At 36.8% G+C, this 23145-nt stretch overlaps 3 protein-coding genes across 3 annotated transcripts; 1 reads left to right on the top strand and 2 right to left on the bottom strand.

The window, feature by feature from the left end:
- Nucleotides 1-8225: 8225 nt before the first annotated feature.
- On the top strand, nucleotides 8226-10613 carry LOC106358426. Its single transcript, XM_013798224.3, has one exon. The coding sequence runs from the start codon at nucleotides 8415-8417 to the stop codon at nucleotides 10416-10418; it is 2004 nt and encodes a 667-aa protein (XP_013653678.2). The 5' UTR covers nucleotides 8226-8414; the 3' UTR covers nucleotides 10419-10613.
- A 1283-nt stretch (nucleotides 10614-11896) lies between these two features.
- Nucleotides 11897-14631, bottom strand: LOC106358427 (protein SUPPRESSOR OF K(+) TRANSPORT GROWTH DEFECT 1). The gene is made up of 8 exons (XM_013798225.3): nucleotides 14063-14631; nucleotides 13869-13974; nucleotides 13101-13299; nucleotides 12943-13011; nucleotides 12782-12856; nucleotides 12606-12704; nucleotides 12366-12521; nucleotides 11897-12207 (listed from the first exon to the last, which is right to left on the bottom strand). Exons 1-8 carry the CDS (start codon nucleotides 14529-14531, stop codon nucleotides 12082-12084), a joined length of 1299 nt encoding a protein of 432 aa, XP_013653679.2. The 5' UTR covers nucleotides 14532-14631; the 3' UTR covers nucleotides 11897-12081.
- Nucleotides 14632-15898: 1267 nt separating this feature from the next.
- LOC106356534 (protein CENTRORADIALIS-like) lies at nucleotides 15899-18424 on the bottom strand. The gene is made up of 4 exons (XM_013796271.3): nucleotides 17529-18424; nucleotides 16895-16956; nucleotides 16759-16799; nucleotides 15899-16353 (listed from the first exon to the last, which is right to left on the bottom strand). Exons 1-4 carry the CDS (start codon nucleotides 17730-17732, stop codon nucleotides 16133-16135), a joined length of 528 nt encoding a protein of 175 aa, XP_013651725.1. The 5' UTR covers nucleotides 17733-18424; the 3' UTR covers nucleotides 15899-16132.
- Nucleotides 18425-23145: the final 4721 nt, after the last annotated feature.

Below are 23145 nucleotides of genomic sequence, written 5' to 3'. Positions count from 1 at the left end.
ATGGCTACCATCTCAACAAAGATCCTAAACGAAATTTTAAAATTGATATCGCAGAAGCATTTGTTTGCATTAACTAGGAGTTTCTCTACTCTTGCCTACGGGACCTGAAATTTTTTCGAGATGGATCATAGCATGTTGTCTACGCCTACCTTTACTATAGGGTACAATGGTTGTGTTCATGGTTACTTCAAGGGAAGAAAGGTCTCCGGCAGGGTAATCATTTATCCCTTTATCTATTTGTAATGGTCATCAATATTCTTTCCCTAATTCTAGACAAGGCGGCAGCAGATGGTTCATTCTCCTATCACTACCATTGTGAAAAAACGAAGTTAACGCACCTGAGTTTTACAGATGATCTTTCTAAACGGCTCCCTCTCCTCAGTTCAGGCAGTCCTCTCAAGTTTTTCGTGAATTTGATACACTTTTAGGCCTCTCTATAAGTCGCTCTAAATCATCCTTCTATTCTGCTGGCCTGTCACAGGAAGAAATAGATCAGATTAGCTTCTCGACGGGGTTATCTCATGGAATTTTCCATGTTCGTTATTCTTTGTACGAAAAAGCTTACCTTGGCAAACTGTGAGTCTCTTCTCCACAGAATCAAAGCTAAGATCAATTGCTGGTCAGTTAAATCATTCACTGGAAGGCTGGATACTGTAATTGCGTGTCTCCTGAATTTATGAACTTCAACGTTTGTCTTGCCAAAGAAATGTATTGGAAAAATAAGATTGATGTGCTCAAATTTCTTATGGAAAGGCACTCCTGAAGGTAATATCTATGCAAGAGTAAGTTGGGAGACAGTCAGTAAACCTAAAACTGAGGGTGGGTTAGGCCTAAAAGACATCGGCTCCTGGAACACAACTTGTCTCATTAAGCTGATTTGGCTACTCTTTTCGCTGTCAGGATCCATATGGGTCGCCTGACTTCGTGAGAAAGTTATTAAGGAGAACTTATAACTTATGGAGCCTTAAAAGAGGCATCAATTCTCATGGCTTGCCAAAGAGCTTCTGAAACAGAAAGATACGGTTTTTGAATGGATCAAGCTAAGAAATTCATGTTGATTTTGGTGGGATAACTGGTCTCTTTATGCCCGTCTACTAACCTTCCTGGAAACTCCTTCAGCATCTCGATTCGGAATTCCACTAAACATTACTCCCCAAACTGAACATAAATGGAAGTTGGTTGCTTCCTCCTGCCAAAACAGATAATCTTCTTCAAGTTCAGGCTTTCCTCACCACCATTAATTTGTTGACTGAAACAGATACTTACTATTGGGAGATTGATGAATATCCTATTCATCGATATCGCACGGGCCAAATTTATGATCACCTTTGCCCAAGATCAATTATTGTCCCATGGGCTGACATTATTTGGATCAAGAAAGGAACCCCTACACATAGTTTCATACTTTCATATGTTGGCTGTTCCACCTGAACCGTTTTCCTACAAAGGACCACATAATTAGTTGGGGAATTCCCACAGACCCGTGCTGTCTACTCTGACAAACAGGCCATGAAACAAGATATCACCTTTTATACTTTTGTGTCTGTGTGTTTTTGCTTCTATGTATTTTGTTATTTTCTGAAAATTTCAGTTTTATTTACAGCAGGTTGATATTGTTTTTCAAGTTTGCTTTACAATCTCTGGCATGGACGTTTTGGCCATGACTGACGGCAATGCAACCAATCCATTTGGATTGAATCCATATGCAAGTGTGTTGGATGGTTATCATGTTTGTGTGATAACTTTCCAATGTGGAAACAACGTCTACCAAAAAAGCCTCAATATATGCAAAAAGAAGATTTCGAGATGGAAGAAAGAAGTTTGTTGTTGACCAATGAAGAACTTTTTAGCATTTATATTTTGATACAATATATTTGGTATCAAAATATATTACTGAAATTATGGAATGCATTACAAAGAAGGCAACAATACAAAGTGGAATATTTTTCTTTGTTATATATTGCAATATTCGTATAATCGTTAAAATTGGGTCTATCCAATTTTTAATTTTTATGGTTGAATCAATATAGTGGATTCATACCAAAGAATATCTATGGATTTAAGTTGGAACAAGGCAATGTAATACAAGAAAGAGAATTGGGTTCCACGGATCAGAGCCGGCTCTTGAACCAAGCTAATGAAGTCCATGCTTGCGGCCGATTTATTTATGAAAATATTTCGCCCACAAAACTGTCAAAAGATGTCTTAGCCTAGTGGTATGTAGTTAGACATGTGATCTTTGTTTAAACGGCCCGAGTTCCAAACTCATCTGATACAAAAATCATATGTCTAGTTATATGCCCACAATTTTTTGTTTTTGCTTCCAGCCCTTTAAAACCTAGGACTGGCCTTCTCAACTAATTTCATTTGGTTTATTGTTTTTTTCATCATTTTTTGTTTATCATGTGTTGTTGTTGTTTTTATTATTGTGTATGTATTGTATAACTTGTTTACTATCTAATTAATAAAAGTTGTTAAATATGGAATTTGAGGACTTTCCTTTTTTGAGCACGAGGGCGACTCTTTTGGCGATTAGGGTTTTGGTGAGAGTCTTCTGCACGGTAGGGTTTCCGACGGCCGTCATGGCATCGGAGGTGTCGGAATCATCGGTTAGGCCGGTGTTAGACACGTCCAACGTTCAGGAAAAACATTTGTCTTATGTTACAGCAGTGAAAAATGGTCCATCTCTCTCTGAGCATGCTTTCGACATGGAGATGGTGGAGGGAAGGGAAGTTGTACGAGTACCAGATGAAGTGATACAAGATATGATCCCTCTTTGGGATGATCTACTGGAAGGGCGGTTCCTAGCTCCTGCCCCACACGTTGCCAAGATTCATGTTATCGTGAATAAGATTTGGCCACTGGGAAATCAATCTATCAAGATTGATGTGTTTCCAGTTAATGAAGTTACAGTCAAGTTCCGGGTTAAAGATCTGACTACAAGGAAGAGAATCTTACGCAGAGGAATGTGGAACATTGCTAACATTCCAATGGTCTTATCAAAGTGGTCACCGGTAGTTGAAGAAGAAGAGGAAGAAGAGATCAAAGTAGTACCAATGTGGATTACAATGAAAAATGTTCCTCACAGGATGTTCTCATGGAAGAGACTAGGCTTCATTGCTAGTGCGGTTGGCAAGCCAAAGAGATTGCACCCAGACACTATACTATGCACAAGCTTTGAAGAAGCAAAAGTGTTTGTAGAAGCTGACATGACAAAGGAGTTGCCTAAATCACACCGGTTCAAATCAAAGCTAGGAGTGGATGCAGAGGTGGAGTTTATTTACCCCTGGCTTCCTGATAAATGTACTATCTGTTCTAAATGGGGACATACACATAAAGCTTGCAAATCGAAGGTTAAAATATTGACAAGGCAAAATACCTCTGTGGAAGAAAGGGTTGTGCCTGTGCAGGATGGTAACGTGGAAAACTCTCCGGCAAGTTCCAAGGAGAACTCAGAGAAAGAAGTGATCGAAGAGGTTACACCAAGGAATGTGACAAACGGCCAACCAGATCGTGATAGGGAAGCAGTGGTCGCAAGTGAATCACCTGCTGCAGAAAGAAGTGCACCCGTGCAAACTAGTGTAGTGGAGACAAATACTGAGGGAATCTGGAAGGATGTCTCTCCATCCAAACATGGTCGGCTAGGCATTAAGCCAGCAGTACAACACACCAATTTGATCTCACCATCTCGCTTTGCAGTGTTGCAAGAGGAGGGAAACAAAGATGTGCGGGAGGGACAAGATGAAACAGAGGAAAAGAAGAAAACAGAGGAAAACGAAACGGAGGAGGGTGAAATTTTAGAAGGCCAGGCAGATACTTTAGAAGAAGTATCGGAAGAGATCTCAGGCGAGGTTTCAGGAGATGAAACTGGAACTGAAGAACTGCTTAATCAGCATACAGGGAAAGCAGGGAAGTCTGAGAGAGGTGAGCGTTCACTTCGACCATCTGTTCCTCGGCTTTCAAAACCACAAATCAGGTCATCAAAGAAACTGGCTGCCTTAAGCACAAAGGAAGGACTTCCTAGTGCAGTAGGTAAAAGACGTAACCACAAGAAGAAATAATATGTCGGGTTTCTTCTGGAATGTTAGAGGATTCAACAAATCGATCAAACATTCAGTAGTGAAGAAGTGGGTACAGGATCAAGGGTTTCAGTTTGGTGCGTTATTAGAAACACGAGTAAAAGAAGGGAGAAGTCAGAGGATCTCAGATACAGTCTTTAAGGACTGGAATTTGATGTCAAATTATGAATTTAATCCACTAGGCCGAATTTGGCTAGTGTGGAGACCGGAAGTTCGAATTACACCGTTTTACAAGACTGCACAAATGATCACAGTCTCAGTTGCCTTGGATGAAGATACTGAAGAATTTTCTACACATGCGTTTATGCGCTTAACACAGAGTTGGAGAGGAGAGAATTATGGAGTGATCTCAAAGCTCACCAAGATTCACCGATTATTCGTCAGAAGGCTTGGATTATAACTGGAGATTTTAATGAAATTCTGGACGCTGAAGAACATTCGATGTATGGCGTGAGAAGCACAGTATCTCAAGGAATGTATGAGTTCCAGGAGGCAGTCCAACACTGCAAATTACTGGATCTAGCTGCACATGGCCCTCAGTTCACGTGGACAAATAAAAGAGAAGAAGGTCTTATCTCGAAGAAACTTGATCGTGTTCTTATCAACGATCACTGGTTTAGCTCATATCCTCAGTCGTATAGTGTATTTGAAGGTGGAGGTTGTTCGGATCACCTGCAGTGTCGAATCCAGCTCAGATCATCCCTGACTCGTCCTAAAATACCATTCAAGTTTGTTAACGCAGTTGCAGAACTTGAGGGGTTTAAGCCGCTCATAGAGGATCATTGGCAAAATACAGAGCCTATTTTCTTGTCAACATCTTCTCTGTATCGCTTCTCAAAGAAGTTGAAAGCTCTGAAACCGAAAATCAGAGTACTGGCAAAGGAACAAATGGGAAATCTCTCGGTGAAAGCAAAAGAAGCTTATGAAAATCTATGTCGGTGTCAGGAGGAGAATATAAGAAATCCAACACAGGGAAACTTGGACAGGGAGAATAGTGCATACAAACGTTGGGAGCATGTCGCTAGTTTGGAGGAGGGATTTCTAAAGCAAAAATCCAAGTTGCACTGGTTGAAGGTGGGGGACAAAAATAATAAAGTGTTTCATCGGGCAGCAACTACTAGAGATACCAACAACTCGATCAAGGAAATAAAATGCAGAGATGGTCGAATAGTAAAGCTACCCGAAGAAATAAAGGAAGAAGCTGAGGGGTTTTTCAAGGATTTTCTTCAGTACGTCCCACCAGACCTAGAGGAGATAGATGTGAGCACGCTCAGTGATCTTTTGCCATACAGATGTTCAGTTACTGATCAGCAGAACCTCACACAGGTGGTAACAGCGGAGGAGATCACAAAAGTATTGTTCAGTATGCCAAGTGATAAGTCACCAGGGCCAGATGGGTTCACGGTTGAATTTTTCAAATCAGCATGGCCTATTATAGGGCCAGAGTTCATTATCTCGGTTCAATCTTTTTTTGCGAAAGGGTTCTTACCAAAAGGGGTAAATACAACGATTCTGGCCTTGATACCGAAATCATCAGTGGCTAGGGAGATGAAGGATTATAGGCCCATATCTTGCTGCAATGTCATCTACAAAGTTATCTCCAAAATCTTAGCTAACAGGCTCAAGGTAACCCTACCAGACTTCATCGCTTTAAATCAGTCCGCCTTTGTGAAGGGTAGACTTCTTGTTGAGAATATGTTGCTTGCTACGGAGCTGGTGAAAGACTACCACAAGGATACTATCTCCTCTAGATGTGCCCTAAAGATTGATATCTCAAAAGCTTTTGACTCAGTTCAATGGAGTTTTCTTTTTAGAACTTTGGAAGCTATGGATTTCCCGCCGATGTTCATACACTGGATATCTCTATGCATATCAACGGCATCATTCTCTGTCCAAGTTAATGGCGAGCTTGCTGGTTACTTCCAGAGCACGCGAGGCCTGAGGCAAGGTTGTGCTCTGTCGCCTTATCTCTTTGTAATTTGCATGAATGTTCTGTCGAAGCTGTTAGATAAATCGGCAAATGATAACAACATGGGGTATCATCCTAAATGCAAGAACCTGGGGCTAACTCACCTTAGCTTTGCTGACGATATAATGGTTTTCACGGATGGTAGAGTCAGATCCATTGAGAGTATTGTGGATGTGTTTGATTACTTTGGCAGGATCTCGGGACTGAAAATAAGCATGGAGAAAACTACAATATACTATGCAGGGATGTCGGCTACTGAAACTGATCAGCTGGTGCAGCGTTTTGATTTTGCTTCTGGAACGTTGCCGGTTCGCTACTTAGGACTACCTTTGTTAACTCGGAGGATGGGGAAGGAGGACTATGGTATTCTCATTGATAAGATAAGAAAACGTATCACTCACTGGACAAACCGGTTCCTATCAATGGCGGGTAGGCTACAGCTAATTGGATCAGTTCTTCTCAGTATAGTCAACTTCTGGCTGGCTGGTTTTGTTTTACCAGGAGCGTGCATCAAGGAGATAAATAGTATATGTGCAGCTTTTCTCTGGTCGGGGCCTACACTGAGCACAAGGAAAGCTAAAGTAGCATGGGAGATTGTTTGTCGACGAAAGTGTGATGGGGGGTTAGGTCTCCGGTCTCTGAAAGAGGTTAATCAAGTATGTTGTCTGAAGCTTGTCTGGAGGACAGTCTCCTCTCAAGCGTCTCTGTGGGCTAAGTGGACCAAGGAGAATCTGTTTAAGAATGTCTCGTTTTGGTCTATTAAAGATACAACTACGAAAGGTTCTTGGATGTGGCGCAAACTGGTGAAGCTTCGTGACAAAGCGAAAGAATTTCACAGGATGAAAGTAGGTGATGGAAATAATACTTCATTCTGGTTCGACTCTTGGTCTAGCATGGGCAGATTATTCGACTTGTTTGGACCGCATGGATGTATAGATATGGGAATATCATTGCACTCAACGGTGGCTGGGGCGTTGAGAAATCGTAGGAAGCGTCGGCACCGGGTTGATATCTTTAATGAAGTTGAAAAACTTTGCGAGATTCAAAGCCTGCAGTTCTCTACCACTACTGATACCGCACTTTAGAAACAGAGTGAAGGACAGTATAAAGCTGCTTTCTCAACAAAAGCGACTTGGGAACTCATTCGAAGAGAGGATCAACATGTTCAATGGTGGAGAGGAGTCTGGTTTAAACATCACACTCCAAAATATGCTTTTATTCATTGGTTAGCAATCCAAAACAGACTGGCAACTGGAGATCGAATGATGACTTGGAATGTAGGAGCAAACTCACTGTGTGTTCTTTGTCAGAATGTGATCGAATCAAGAGATCATCTCTTTTTTGAATGTCCCTACTCAGCAGAAGTTTGGTCTAAACTGGCCCGGGGTTTGCTTAGGGGCTCGTTCACCACCTTGTGGTCAGAACTGATGGTACTAATCAAGGATAATAATGGAGGATTACTGGAGAGGTTCCTCCTTCGATACACACTGCAAGTTACTCTCTCATCCCTATGGCGAGAACGAAATGACAGGAGACATGGAAGCCAACCCATCATGGCAGGTCCTTTGGTGAAGATGATTGAGAGGTAAGTAAAAAACAGATGCCTTTCACTGCGACAAATGGGAGATTTGAAGTTCTCAGGAGCTTTAACAATGTGGTTTGCCACAAAATAAGAGATTTGGTTTAAAATTAAGTTTTAGCTTTTTCAGAAAACAGTCTACACTTGTTGTACAAAAGTAGTTTTCTTTTGAATAAATTTAACATATATTCAAAAAATAAAAATAAATAAAAGTTGTTAAATATAATAATAATATGTATGTAGTATTATCGTGTCTCGGTATGCTATTATATTCATGTCAAAACGAACTCCCAAAAAGTGAAAACGCTTACATATATGTTATCGGATTTTAGAAAATTCAAGAGCATTAATAATTTGATTCTTAATAATGAGTAAAAGAAAACTACAACTTGGTATCTAGTGTGATTAAGATACGTATTAGGAACGACAACGTCCAAGTTTGAAAAATATGCACTACGATCCAACTGATCTTTGGTCATTGGATTAGAATATCAAATATAGCCTCTCGTTTTATACAAATACACCTACATGTGGATAACACAAAAACAAGAACAAGAGAGGAACCACACATAATTAGAAATTGCAACTAGTTTAAGTCAATGTGTATAATTATTCTTTTAGTCATGTATTGCCAGTTCCCAATTCCCATGGGGGAGACGTGCAACGCGTTCCGTTGACTGACTTTGCCCTTAACAAAAAGTCATCCCTCTTATCTCTATGAAACTCTAAGTTGTGTTTAACAATCTCATTTTAAGATAGAAATCAGAAAGCACAAAAAAATAGAACGATGGGAAAGCCAACAGCACAAAACAATAGCTTTATAAACCACTTCAGCCACCCACACCCCCTTCAGTTAATCCCGCCGACATCATCACCACCGTGCTCCGCTTGCAAACTTACCGGAGGAAACGGCCGGGTTTACTCATGCAGGCCATGCAACTTCTCTCTCCATGAGTCATGCAGCAAGATGAAGCAGGTAATCACCCATCCCTCTCACCCTTCTCATACGCTTACCCTTCTGGTGACTCCAGTCTATGATGGTGGATACTTCAACTGCGATGGTTGTGGCGTCAACGGAACTGGTTTTAGCTACCAGTGCTCTCTTTGCGACTTTGACATCCACGCGCTTTGCGCTTACAAGCCGCTCTCGATCGTCCACAATTCTCATCCGCAACATACCCTTAAACTCGCGTTTCATTCTCCCTACGGTGCCAACAAGGGATTCTCCTGCGACATATGCCTTAAGATTGGGAAGAACCAATGGCTCTATCGATGCGTCCCTTGCGAATTCGACTCTCATGTCGGTTGCATCAATGCTCACCATCCACACCTCCTTCAACATAGTAGTTCTGCACCTACTCCTCTTGCTCATCATGCCGGTCACCACCCCAATAATAGGCCCAGACCAGGGCACATGAATAGGCTTAATAGGCCTGAGAATAATCCTACCAGGCCTGTTGGTAATCCCAATAGACCTATAGGTCAAAACGCTGCTGTCTATGGACCAAGAAGACAGAACAACAACTTGGGTTATAATGGTCCGATTGGGCCTATTACACAGAGTTTTGACCAAGGGTCAATGGAAGGGAGTGTCTTCGATGGTAGTGCAGTGAACGAAGAGTTTGATGGTGAAGTCGATGTTGAGATTGATTACGAAGCTAATGGCTATGAAGGTACTGAAGATGGAGAGGCTTATGACGGGGAACAAGACGTTGATGGTAACGGCCTTGAAACTATGGCTTATGGTGGTGATGCCAATGACGTTGCGTATAGCGAGAGTGAATTTGGTGGTAGCAGTGATGCTCGTAGCCAGTCTAATGAACTGTCTGACCAGGCTGATCTTTACCCACTTTCAGTTCGTACAAACTTTGGGCCGGGTGGTGGTAGGAAGCAAAACTCGAGTCCTAATAGTCCCGCCCCAGCTCGGTCGAAGAATATAGGCCGTAACGGGCGTGGAGGTAGTAGGCTTCAAGGGTCCAAGAACCCAATCGAAAATCCTAGAGGGCCTCAAACTAAAAGGTTGCAGAATGTACGCAATAATGCAATAAGAGCCGGGGGACCTGGTGGTTTTAATAGGCCTCGTGATCTAGCTGCCTTCAATGGACCTCAAGGATTTAATGGACCTAGTGGTGGGCCCTCTAATGTAATTGACAATGGTGGCAACAACGAAGTCGATGGAAATGAGATGTATGCTGGTGAATATGGTGCGACTTATGGTGACGAAGGTGATTGTGACTTCGAAGCTGGAGGTGACTTTGTCGACGATGGATGTGATCAAGCATATGATGAAGATGATTTTGAATGCTACACTGATATCACCGGAGGAAGTGAGTCTATGTATAACGAGGATGAGTCTTATGAGACTATGGATGATTCACAATATAATGATGAACCCAATAACCAGTATTTATCCATGGTTGAACCGGTTGGTGGACCGGGAATGAATAACCAGAACCAATATGGTCAGACCGATAGGCCGAGAAGAATGGGCAGGTATGGGCGTGGTGGTACTACAAATATGAACAGATATGGAAACATGAATCAAGGAACAAATAGTACTCAGCCGGGTAGATCAGTCCAACGTAGGCCGAATGGAGGACAATATAGGGCCAACGGACGACCTAATGGACCTAACGGAAACACAATGGTGAATTCAATGGTGCAGGGTTTGTGCCAAGGCTTGGCAATGAATATGCTCGCCGGCGATGGTAGTGACGTTAACAGTGGAGCAGGTGACAGCGGTGGATCATCCATCTTCGGAGGCTTGCTTGGTGGTGAATCAGAATTTTGATTCTGAAGGAGATGGAGAATGTTATTGGACTTTAAAAAAATCAGAATTAAGTTTTCTCTTTATATATTTTGCAAATTCGTATTGGTGTTTTCTGGTTTTTACTTCATCTTTTTATTTTTCTCAACGTATTTGGAAAAACTGTTATATCCTTCTCTTTTCTTTTTTTTTTGAAACACATTATATCCTTCTCTTGTATTCTTTTTTTCTTCTTGTATTCTGAAATGTAATATTTTGTTTATCGTTAAAAAGAATGGTTGTGAAAAACAAATCCAATGAATTGTTTAAGCGGTCCAAACGAGGGATCTGAGAGACTTCTATCTGTCTCTCTATATACTTTTTCGTCATCCAGCAGTCCCTCCTTAGAGACTCAAGCTGGTTGCATATTCTCGTGTGGGATTGCTTGGGCTAAGTACAAAGGCGAGTAATGATGCGGATGGTGATTTCGCCCATTGCGTTTTCTCCACACCCAATAATAGATTGTGTCTTGGAAGACCAACTTCACTAGAGCAGAGTCCGGCTCCAGCATTCTTTTGCTGCGAAACAAGTTTGTCCGCGCGATAGGAGCTGTCCCAGACAAAGCATGTCCCAAATTGTGTGAGTAAGTGTATGCGAAGAAGAGATACGGATTTCATCTGGTTCTCCACGTAGGTTGCATGGTTGATAAATTCCCCACTGCCTTGTACACACAGAGCCGGTCCTAGGTTTCTACCGACCAGAAGCAAAACAAAAAAAAGTGGCCACTGTTTTAATAAATGCTAAAACAAATTGCTATGATTCATGAAGAATCGAACCATGGTTAGGCATTTAAAGTCTTTTATGTAAAAGTTACACAACTAACTAAAGACAAGCTTCGTAATTCTGTGGCCGAAATTTTATTTATTAGAAAGTGGACGGAGACATGGGCTACACACTCCGGTGGAGAACTTATCTTTATCTTTGATCGCAAGCCATGTAATGAAAGTTTGTCTTGAAATCACCTGCAAAAACCAAAAAAATGTTGTGGCATTCTTGCTTTTGAGATTCATCATGCTGCCAACTTCAATTGGTTTATATTTATCTTTTATAAATCAATGCAGTATAGTTTAGAATACTTATTAAAATGTTTGTATATTACTATTTTCTATTTCTTATTTTTATAAATCATAAAATTAAACTATCTATATGTGGAGTTTTACTATCCATAAGTTAACTTACATATTAATATTGTTTTGTAATTAACGATATTTAAAATTATGATAAAATTGTAAAATTATAGTTATTCGAAAATCGAAACTGAACTGTGTCGTTTATTGTTCGAAGAGTTAGGGTTTGTAGATAATATCATGTAGTCATCAAATTGATTGCAAAATGTTGAAGATAAATTGTAGTTGGAGATGCAAAAGCCGTGTCATGGCTTCATCATAAGGTGATTAAAGTGAGCAAATCCGTCTATAAGTAGTGATGAAGTTCGCTCACGTGGAGACTTTTGGTGACTGTAATACGAAAAGAAAAACATTGTTCGAGCATTTAAAACATTTTTACACATTTCGAGAAATAAAGCAAAAGCAAATGTTTTGGGATCGAATCAAACATAGGTTTGAGATTTGTTTCCTTCCCAGTACATAAATAAGAAAGTGAAGAGACTAAAGATAGTGAAAAGTATACAACTGGAACGACAAATTTATTAACCTTCTTCTCCAAACTCCTGTGTGAATCTCTCATGGACGTCAAGGTCAGATTTGCTCACCGTTGGCCTTTGTCTAGCAAGTACTTTCTCGAAATCGGTTCTTGTGATTGGTGGCGGAATAATCTGTAAACAGAAACACAATTCAGTCTTTTATTTTAACAGCATATACAAGGCATATGCTCACAAGAACTTTGCGGAATGAAACTATCTCAGGACCAAAAGCACACATGCTAGTATAAGGAGAAGATGGAGAAGGATTCTTTTAAAACTTATGTACGTACCTTCTCTGCAAGGCCTTTAGTTGCTAGATCTTGCATTGTGGTTTGGATGGCTCCAGGTTGCCTAGGTCCACATGGCATCCATGTGCCATCAGGTGACTTGAAAAAGAACATTGCATCCTGAGTTTTCCGAACAGGCTCAAACAGAACATCTTTTACCTGCAGGAGTCAAAAAAATTCTCAAGATAATGGCTTACGCGCAAACTGTTAAATATAACAAACTACTAGGACCCAGTTACTTACACAAACAGACACATCTGAACCAGAAAACCCCTCTGTCTTGAGCCCTAAATATTCAAAATCAGATTCCGTTAAATTATGAGGTGTGTCTCCCAAATGGACCTGCACAAAAACACATACCTTTAGTAAAACGAGTTATGTTCTACTCTTAAATGATTTTACTAATAGAAATTTAATACTTTGAACATGTGCTGCCTAGCCTTGGCTTCTGGGAGAGGAATATAGATACGCTTATCAAAACGTCGTCTGATAGCCTGAAATCAACATGGTAGTATTAAGCAGTAATTTTCTAAACTTGCCAAGAAAATATAGAACCAATCCACTCTTATGTTTTTTTCACCTGATCAAGAGCATAAGGTGTATTGGTTGCTGCAAGCACGAGTACTTTATCATCACTGTGTCCAACACCCTGAAAGTAAAAGAGAGTAAGTAAAGAGAATAGACGTTTCTGCTTTAAATGAATGATAAAGAGTGTTCAGTTAGGAATAAGCTTTACACCTGCATCTGCACAAGAAGCTCTGTTTTGATACGTCTTGAAGCTTCGCTCTCGTTTCCTTCTCCACGTTGACCGCACAGAGAATCTATCTCATCAACGAAAATAATGGACGGAGAACTTTCACGGGCCATCTCGAAAAGGTTTGATACTAGCTTCTCACTTTCACCCATCCACTTGGAGACCAGGTCTGACGAAGACACGCTGATGGTTGGGAGGTAAAAAATAAACAACTTTTCTTAAGCTATAACGCGTTTCCAAGTATAAACACACGATGAAATAGAAAACAACAAACATAAAGTACATAGCCAGCCAAAGCCATGAATCAATTCAAAACCCAACACCTCAGCACAAGATGCTAGCCTAGAAAGTCCCATTTTTGTGATCTAGATTCTCATGCAAGCCCAAGTAAAAAAATAATAATGCGTAGGCACTCTTACGCCTGTGCACTTATCTAACCAAAACAACATGCATTGGATTTGGTTCTCGTATAGGACATTTAGATTCTTTTAGATTCTACCCAGAGCCAGCCCCGAGGGGGCCATAGACAACTTATTATGGATTTGAACTAATTTTTTTTTTTGCATCTATGTTTATGTAATTGTTTTAAAAAATTTTGGAGGCCTAAGGCTAATGTTTAAATACTAATGCAACTATATGCAAGATACAGCTAAACATGAAACCCTTGCAGCAAGCATAACATAAATATTCAAGAGCAAACAAAAACCAAGAACCTATAAGTAGCTAAGACACTGCTACTATCATCCTCCTACCTGAAAAAGGTAGAGTCTGCTTCAGTAGCAACCGCCTTAGCCAAGTACGATTTACCCGTTCCAGGCGGCCCATACAGAAGAAAAGCTCGCCATGGGCGCCTCTTTCCTAAGAAACGAACAAAGCAGGAATTAATCAACATCTTCACCACATGGTTCTCATAAAAAATATCTCTTTTCATCTCCACAACCCTTACCAGTGAAGAACTGCGGAAACTTGACAGGCAAAATCACAGCTTCCTGCAAAGCCTGCTTAGCGCTTTCAAGCCCGGCGACATCAGTCCACTTAATGTTAGGCTTCTCCCTCACAATCGCAGAGTCCAACCCAGCTCGGAGCTTCGACTGCTCCGGATCCTCGCCGTCCCCTCCTCCGTCTTTGGGCTTACTCTTCGGCTTCGTCGCCACCGCCGCGTCCCCGTTGGATCCAGGACCGGGACCGCCTTCGTCGAGAACGGCGCGGATCTCCTCGGCGCGGCGGAGATACTCGGTGAATTTGTGGGTGATGGCTTCACGGATCTTGGGGTTCTTCTCGTACTTGAGGTGGGTTTTGAAGTACTCGAGGGCGTTCATGTAGAGAGGGAAGGCCTTGCTGTAGTTCCCCGCATTGTCTTCTTCAACCGCTTGCTTCACGTACTCTATCGCTTGCTCCTTGAAATTGCTGTACATTTTCACTTCTTACCCAATCCGATTCTGATCGAGGATGAGAAGATCGATCGTGGAGGATTGGAGAGAAAGGGAAGAACGAATGAATATAATTGAAGCGATGAAGAAATGGCTTTGAAGACGGACGAAAAAGGTATAGAGAAACAACAGAACGTGGACTTGTTTAGCGATGAAACGTTGAGGCTTTTTGTTTGTTGCTGAACGTTTTGATGAATGACTTGGAAAACACTTGCCGTTTTAGTGAACGTGACCTTCTAGAATGGCACACTTGCTTTGGAAAATGATCTCAGGGATTACCTATTGGTCAAGTCCTATCCTTCCTACCGTCGAATTAGTCAGAATGTCAAAATGACCAATCTGCCTACAAACTGAAACAATTCAACATGCTTTCTTTGACTGCTCTTATGCACAAAAAACTCTGGAGAGCTTCCAACATTCCTCTCACTATCTTGCATGATCCAACAGCCTCTTATGAAGACAAACTGAGAGCCCTTCTTTCAGAAAATGCGAATCTACTTCAAGAGTTTCAAACATTGGGTATATGAAGCCTATTGGAGAATTTAGAAGAATAAGAACATGCTACTGTTTCAAAAACGACAAACACCTTGGACGAGAACTCTGTACTTGAAAAAAAAAACAGATAATGATGAGCGGAAGGCTGCACAAGTTTATATTGATACGAACCACCTAATATCTATGAATAATTGAATACACAAAGAAGACAGCGCAGAAACAATTGGAGAAGACCGCCACAAGGATGTATGAAATGTAACTATATATGATGGATCATTTAATTCCAGATCTCATGTGGCATGAATGGGATGGCTTTTCAGGGTTTACAATTATGTAAGAGAAGTGTGGCAATGGAGAAAAAGTTCAAAGAAGTCAAATTCCAATGGATTTCACGAGAAAGCAATAAACCAGTGGACATCCTTGCGACTCAAGAAATGCAATCTGAACCGATATTTAACTTTCATACATATGTGCCTCTTGTAATAAGGGATGCTCTCCACTATGACTAAGTCATTTCAACAATATAAAGCAATCCCGAGAAGAAAAGCAATTTTTAAAAATACATTTGTTTTTTTTTGTTTTACATTTGTTTTTAAAATACAAAATTTAAAAAAAAAAGAATTTGCTCAACGAGTTTTTAAAATAGAAAAGCAAGTTTTCAACGCATTTTCAAAATAAGATTTTTAAGAAATATGTTTATGATGCATTTTTATATGTTTTCCACGGGATTTAAACATGTTTAAATCTTAGAAATCAATTTTTTTAAAAATCGTTTTGGCTAACACCGATTTGCCGCATAGGCGGACGCAACAGAACCATGACATATATTAATGACTGGGTAGGTCTATAATACAAAATATCAATTATGTTTATGCATATGTTTACATTAAAATACCAAAAATATCCATCAACATATTAAATAGACCATAACAAGAAATAACAAGCTTAATTATTCAAATCACAAACAGTACAATACACACATATATGAACATGATAATATAGAGCTTCCCGTAACTAAGATGTAGAATGGATGGAACAACCGATATTGTCCGGGAACGGATAAAGCTAGGTATGGCGGCGGCGGAAGTCAGTCAACGGCGTCTAGCGGCGGTCTCACGCTGACAGTTGAAGAAAACTGCTGCAACGGGTAGACCGAGATCATTATCATGTGCAAACATACGAGTGTTGAACTGGTCTCTGTAAGACGGCACAGAAACAACACTTCCCCTACGGTTCTGCTTGAAAAGCAAGTACACAAATCGGTGGATCCCTATGTTTGGCCGAGGCATCTCGTACCCTACTATTTCATTTCCTGTTTTGTAGTGACATATATATATGGAACTTTAGTTACTTGTGTCGTCTATAACTCACACACTTTCAATGATGTCAAAGAAAAATAAAACTTACACACGTTCAGTTTCTAAATTTAAACCAGGTTATATAACACGGCGGTAACACTAACTCAAACAAATAGATCACAAGTCCAGATCATATCAAACTAATTAAGAGTGCATAATTATATACGTAGTTATTTTTCTTTTTCTTTTTGCTAAATTAGTTATTTTTATACTGAAATGAATTTAGACGTGGATTATAACTAGTCCGTAACACTAATACAAACAATTAGGTTACAAATTTGGATCATATATGAAACTAATAAAGAATGAATACTTATATGTTATGACATTTGTCTGATTTGAGAGTAAATATGACTTACCAAATGTCACGTCGGTTGTCCCTGGGATATCGGTAACAATCCTGAGAATGATCGTTACAAAAAAACTCGTATATTTTATGCATAACTGATAAATCACATGTCTCTTAAAAAAAAAACTGAAAAGAGATTTTTTTACCAGTGCAAATGCTCCCTGAGATAAGGATCGCTAGGTCCTGGGACATCAGGATCAGTCATGACCTGTTTCGAATATTCGACATTCATGAATATTTACAATTGACACATCTTATATACAAAAATAAACATATAACACACATGCATTCGCAACATATAATATACAGTCTGCTAGCGCGTAACATATTTTTTTAAAAGACACTGATATAATCTATATATTACCAAAAAAACTAAAATGAATATGAGAAAATAAGAGGAATTTGAAATAGTTTTTAATAAACCATCACGGTAAAATATATTCAAAGTAACTACTCTACCACAAAAAATTTCATAAAACTAAATTCAGAATTTTTACTTTCGGGCTGGATGAATAACTTGATTTTTGGTTATTTTTTGCAAATAAGTTAAAAATAATTTGGCAGTTTATATCTTAAACTAGAATTATTTTAAAAATAAGCAGGTAATTGGTATTTTTGTAAAAAGTACCTAGATTTGTTGTAAGTCTTACAAAAACAAGAGAGTACAAAAGGTTTGTGCATTACATAAAGAGCAATAAAGGGAGAAAGTTATATATATTTAGAAATTTTCAAAAAAAAAAAATATATATTTTCAAGAAATATATGATGCACTATGCGTACCAAAGTGAAGAATGACCTCATGTCACCCCCATGAACTTCAACCTTTGGTTTGTTTGTAACTGCAGAAGGGAAAAGTTCATGGCCATTGTAGACTTGCTTGTCGCAGTTATAAGTCACAGTCATTTTCACTGCCTGCAAACAACTGTCCACAACGTCTCCGATCACTCTTCCAACCATAAGTGGGTCTGCTGAAATCCGGGCCATCTCGATTGCTTCTTTAAGAATTCAGAAGAAACAAAGAATAAGTTTGAAAGATTAAACGTTTCAGAATAAGGAAATAGTGTTTGATAGGATTGTGTGTATGTGCTGATGTGGGGATTGACAAGTTTGAGCTTGCTTTGGGCCGGGTGATCGGATTTGTTAATGCTGATTTAATGAAGACATAAAATCAGAACAACATGTACTTATAGGATTTAAGAGAATTAGTGCCATTGTGAATGTGATTTGACGTCTTCTAGATCCCCACACCAACACATACACACAAGACGTCATCCACTAAAAATGTATGAGTTGGCCTTTTACGAAAACAACAACCTTTTTAAAAGTCTACATAGATGGCATCCACTAAAAATGTGAGTAAATTTGCAGACGTATCAAGTTTATTAAACTAGTTTGGCCCAAATAAAATGTAAGCTTAGAATTTCGGAAGGAGGCAAGTTTTTTTTTTTTTTTTGAAACTTTAAGGAGGCAAGTATTCACATGAAAATTTATAATCTCCAGAATAACGTAATGGATTACGTGATGGCAATTCAGTAATGTTGTACCTAAATTTGTATTATAAATCTAAGATATTATTCTTGTAGTAAGATAATTCATGGAAAATATTTTAAGAATAAAATAAAACTCTATTTCATTTCTACTTTCAATTGATAATAATTATACGACTGTAAGAGAATATCTACGCTCGGAAAAAGAAAGAAAGAAAAACCAATATGGTGATGTTCTTCTCTAGCCATTATTTAAACAGAAGTCGAATGTATCAAGTGGTGGCATTGGGAATTTAGCTTTTCCCTTTTCCTTTTTATCTGAATTTTAAATTTAGTTCGAATTTTTGGTTGGAGTTTTAGCAAGTTAAGAAAATTAAATTGTACTTTATATTTATTCATGAAAACATGTTCATACATTATCGAAATATCCATCGGAATATCTGCTAAACAAATATTTCAAATATTGCGAGGATGAAAGACATCTAAGTACATAAAATACATGATATAAATGTGTTGAAATGTATTGTATTCATTTTGATACTAACAAAAATTAATAATATCAAATAAGTGAATCACCAACTAAAATGAACACTATGCTAAGAATTATGCATCAAACTATTAATTTACCAACAAATATTTTATGATGATAATTTACAATAAAACAAATTGTATGTTAAAATATATATTTTAAATAATTCTTAATAATTAGATGCTAAATTCTCACTTCCATAAGATACTTGTAAAGTTTTTCTGGTTATCATAACTTTGATGGCTCAAATGAAGTCTACTAATGACGTTTACTAGTGAAATCTGCAAACATATATTAAGAAATGGTTAAAATTATAAAGATTATAAAGTCTAAAATGAAGTCGGCTAGATCATAATGTATTAGTAGACTTTTGATGAAATATGCTATAACGAATAATTTTCAGATTTGAAAATCTGAATATCTAGAATTTTAATGCAAACACAAAAATATAAAAATACAAATTTGAAATATAAGATAAAACAAAAAAATTAAATAGTGTGAAACTATAAATTTATTTTATTGAAACAAAAATTTGAAATTTATAGATCTTCTTATATTTTTGGCAGGAGAAGATGGAAGTCATGAACTATGATATGTTAAAAAGATAATATTATGGGAAATAAGGGGAAAAAATCGCATTCACATTATGGTAGATTTCATTTGAAGTATGCTTTATAGTGTAGTAGCTTTCATTCGACGTCTACTATACTTTAAATTTTAAACATAATTCATCAGAAATCTACTGTATCAAATCATTTTTAAATCTATAAATTTATATATCAAGAAAATGAAAGAAATAACTTCAAATCTGAAAAAAAATTCAAAAAGAGAAAATCAAGTACAGAGTTTGGATCTAAAAATTTATTTAAATATAAACACAAAATACACATTTAAAATCTATAGATCTAAATCTTATTTTTAAGAAGGGGTCCATTGTGAGAATACCTACAAAAACTAAATAATATTTTGAGAAAATACGAGATAAATAAATTAAAAAATTAAACTAAAGTTTGTCTTCAAATTCAAAGATATTAGACAAAAGTGGGAGAGTTTTAACAACATGTGCATCCATGAACTCAATTTCACTTACTAATCAAAACTTTTAACTATAAGAGATATTCATTCATATTTAGAATTTCTAAATTAATTTTTGATCAAATTTTTTTAATTTTTTTAAACTTTAATTATAAGATATAATTATGTTGTAAATTCATTTAAATTTTACTTAATAAATAGATTTTTTTTAGTTTCAGACTTTACAAGGTTAAAATCGTAAATATATATTCACATGTTTTTTGTTTAAAAATAAGAGCGTGATTACAATTTATTATCCTTTTAGATTGCTTTTTCATTTAGCTGAATAAGAAATTATGTTTTTAATTCAAAATCAAATTTTAATTTTTTTTTTTTTTGGCAAATTCCTCTAGTTTCTGTAAATATTACAAAACTCTTGCATCATGAAATTTTCGTTGGAATTTAATATTTTTTCTTTTTAATTTTTAACTACTGTTTTTAAATTAAAAAAATATCATTTCAAAGATCTTATTATCACTTTTCCGTGTTCGAGGACGATGACACATTGATTTGGTTCTTGGCTAAGTTTTGTTTAGAACTAATTCCTGGAAATTTCAGGAAATGTGTAAAAAAAAAAACTTATTTATTTCAAGTGTCAGTGTCCACCAATAAAGCACATCTTTCGTTGTTCAGTGTTTCTCCATCTGAAAGATTAAAAAAAGACAGAAATTTCAAGTGTCATTATTCTGTTTCTGAATCGAAACGTCCTTTTGCAATAAGGGTAATAAGAAAATTAAAAAGGTTTCAAATTTGAAGTGTGAGGAAAAGCAATATATTCTCTGTTAGATGTGTGGATGTACTGCAAAGAATATATCCTACAACAACTAATATTATTCTTAGACTTACCGTAATTGGAAATTTTAATGTTGGCGAGAACGACCCACAAACCACAATGCCTTCCCACACATGGAAAGGCTGACAAAAAGGTCACTTCAATTTCAGGAATAAATATTCACTAGGTTAAGATCGTTATATATATAAATTATTTTATATATTATATGTTTCTAACCTATTATGAAATAATAAATATATATTGAATAATTAAAAAGTCAGTAACTATTACCTATATAATTAAGTTGGTGCAAACATATAAATAAATTTTATTAATCCAAAAGAATTTTTTTTCTATTTGATATGGTATATAATTAAATTTAAATGATAGTAACATATATATATAGTATATTTTAATATTAATATTTATTAAATGATGCTTTTTGCTCGTGTTTTTTTATCATTTGTATATGTTATAGCAAAAAATTTAAATTACTAATAACAAAATTATCATTGTAGGATTAATAATTTATGTAATTTATAATATTTTTAAAAATTAATTTGTCAATATTTTAAAAAAAAATTGTTAAAAGTAAATTTCAAAATTAAGATATTTATTTATTTTCTTATATGACATATAATTTAATTTAATATACATATATATTTTTATATATTTTTTATTTTTAATACTTATTAAATGAGACTTTCAACTTATATGATTTTTTAATTATTTGTATCATGTCATAACAAAAAGTTTAAACCATAGATCACAAAATTTGAATGTAAAACTTTTAATGGTTTTAGTAATTTATACTCGTTTTTAAAAATTCAAAATACAACATATAAAGAATTTTTTTAATTTTTATTAAATGGTTACTATGATTGTTTAATTTATTTTAATAGTTTAAAATAAACAAATATAATATAAAATACACTTATTTTTATCAAATCTTTATTATTCAAAGTCATTAATTGTCATATATACTTTAGCCATATTAGTTAATTCCGTAATTTTATTTATGGAAATAATGAAGCACATTAATAATGTATTTATGGTTAGTTTAATAAAAAGTTTATTATATATTTAGATGGACTAACCTATTTCTTTAAGGATTCTAAGAATCATTCTAGTAATGACATGTGATGTGGCTACAAAAAAATGTTGTAATGCTTCTCAAATAATATATAAGGGATTGCCTCTATCATCACCCTCTTTGTCAATACCGGTCCAAATATTGCCAGCTTTTCTTATGACCCTAAGTCAAAATAGAGAGATTGTATGCTAATATAAGAAAAATAATAAACAAAAAAAAAACGCACAGTAGAATTTTTTTACAGTCACTTATGTAGCTTATGCTAAGGGCCGGCAATGCTCTTTCTCCATCTTCTCCCTCTGTATATAGTTTATTTCCCTCCATAGAAAACTACGAACAGACAAACAAGATTTGAGATTCATCATATAGAAAACCGGATGGCAATATGCCATCGGGCTGTCTTCAGAATACACGTGTACTTTGCATGTGATCATGAGTTAAGCATATGCACCAACAACGGTCTGTGACACAACATGTCACATGTTGCCTTATACTTGCAAGCTGTGTGAGATAACTATTCTTTTCAGGTGGAGAAAACCAACACTTCACTTTTAATTTGCCTTAAAATTTAAAAAGGATCTCCAGCCAATAGAAAGTTCGGTAATAACATTGCGTAGAGCCGTTTTTTTTAAATTCAATCCGCTATAGTTTATTTAGAACTCTGTACAATATAGCATTTTCGAAATTATTCTTTGGAATATTGATTATCTTACTTTCCAGTGTACTGTAGAATTTATCAATAGACCGCACAGAGATAACTAAAGCATTTGGGCATCAATGACAACGTTTTCGCACCAAGGTCATTTGTTATCATGTTTTATACGTACAGAAAAAAAATCATATATGTACTTGGGGATACTATTTCGACTTTTATGTACTTTACTTAATTATATGGTGTTTTTTTTTTTTTTTGATAAAAGGTTTTCAATTAATTATATGGTGTTTGTGTCCGATATCCATATATACGCTACCATTCGACATAATAATAAACATCCATTGTCAACTGCTTTATTTTTAATTGTTTTTTAGAGTACTTGTTGGTACTGGCCCAGCGCTGTTGTATGGTATTGCCGTATGGCTGGTTTAGACGTATCAGGGTGCGGGAGTCTGCGAATACATATAATTTTGGTTTTAGGTGTGAATCACAAGAGCCTTATTGAAGAAGAAAGAGTTTTGACTGCAACACTTTTATTCCTTTCAACTTGATTATGAAGATACAACTCTAACTCTATTTATATGCCAAGCACAACCTCAAAACCCTAATGAACCTCTACACGTGTTTGGAGGACATTGAATCTATTCTTTGTTGCAAGGTGGTGAGCTGTACGCGGTGCCAAAGTGGTCCTGCTCGTCGTACGGTTTGGCTCTGCAATATGAACGTTGAGAGGTTGAGCTAAAGCAGGCTTTATCTTCATCTTTGACTGGTCTCCGAAACTCATATC

This window comes from Brassica napus, chromosome A7, assembly GCF_020379485.1.
Source record: "Brassica napus cultivar Da-Ae chromosome A7, Da-Ae, whole genome shotgun sequence".
NCBI classification, from domain to species: Eukaryota; Viridiplantae; Streptophyta; class Magnoliopsida; order Brassicales; family Brassicaceae; genus Brassica; species Brassica napus.
The sequence above is the reverse complement of the archived record's forward strand: the minus strand, read 5'-3'. Positions and strand labels throughout refer to the sequence as shown.

Coding starts and splice junctions, on each gene's coding strand:
- LOC106358426 (XM_013798224.3), top strand. CDS start 8,415: ATGGGAAAGCCAACAGCACAAAACAATAGCTTTATAAACCACTTCAGC.
- LOC106358427 (XM_013798225.3), bottom strand. CDS start 14,531: ATGTACAGCAATTTCAAGGAGCAAGCGATAGAGTACGTGAAGCAAGCG. Junction 12,705..12,781: donor CTAGGCAGCACATGTTCAAA/GTATTAAATTTC, acceptor GTTTTTGTGCAG/GTCCATTTGGGAGACACACC. Junction 12,522..12,605: donor GTTCAGATGTGTCTGTTTGT/GTAAGTAACTGG, acceptor TGACTCCTGCAG/GTAAAAGATGTTCTGTTTGA.
- LOC106356534 (XM_013796271.3), bottom strand. CDS start 17,732: ATGGCCCGGATTTCAGCAGACCCACTTATGGTTGGAAGAGTGATCGGA. Junction 16,957..17,528: donor TGAGGTCATTCTTCACTTTG/GTACGCATAGTG, acceptor TATTCGAAACAG/GTCATGACTGATCCTGATGT. Junction 16,354..16,758: donor GACAACCGACGTGACATTTG/GTAAGTCATATT, acceptor ACTACAAAACAG/GAAATGAAATAGTAGGGTAC.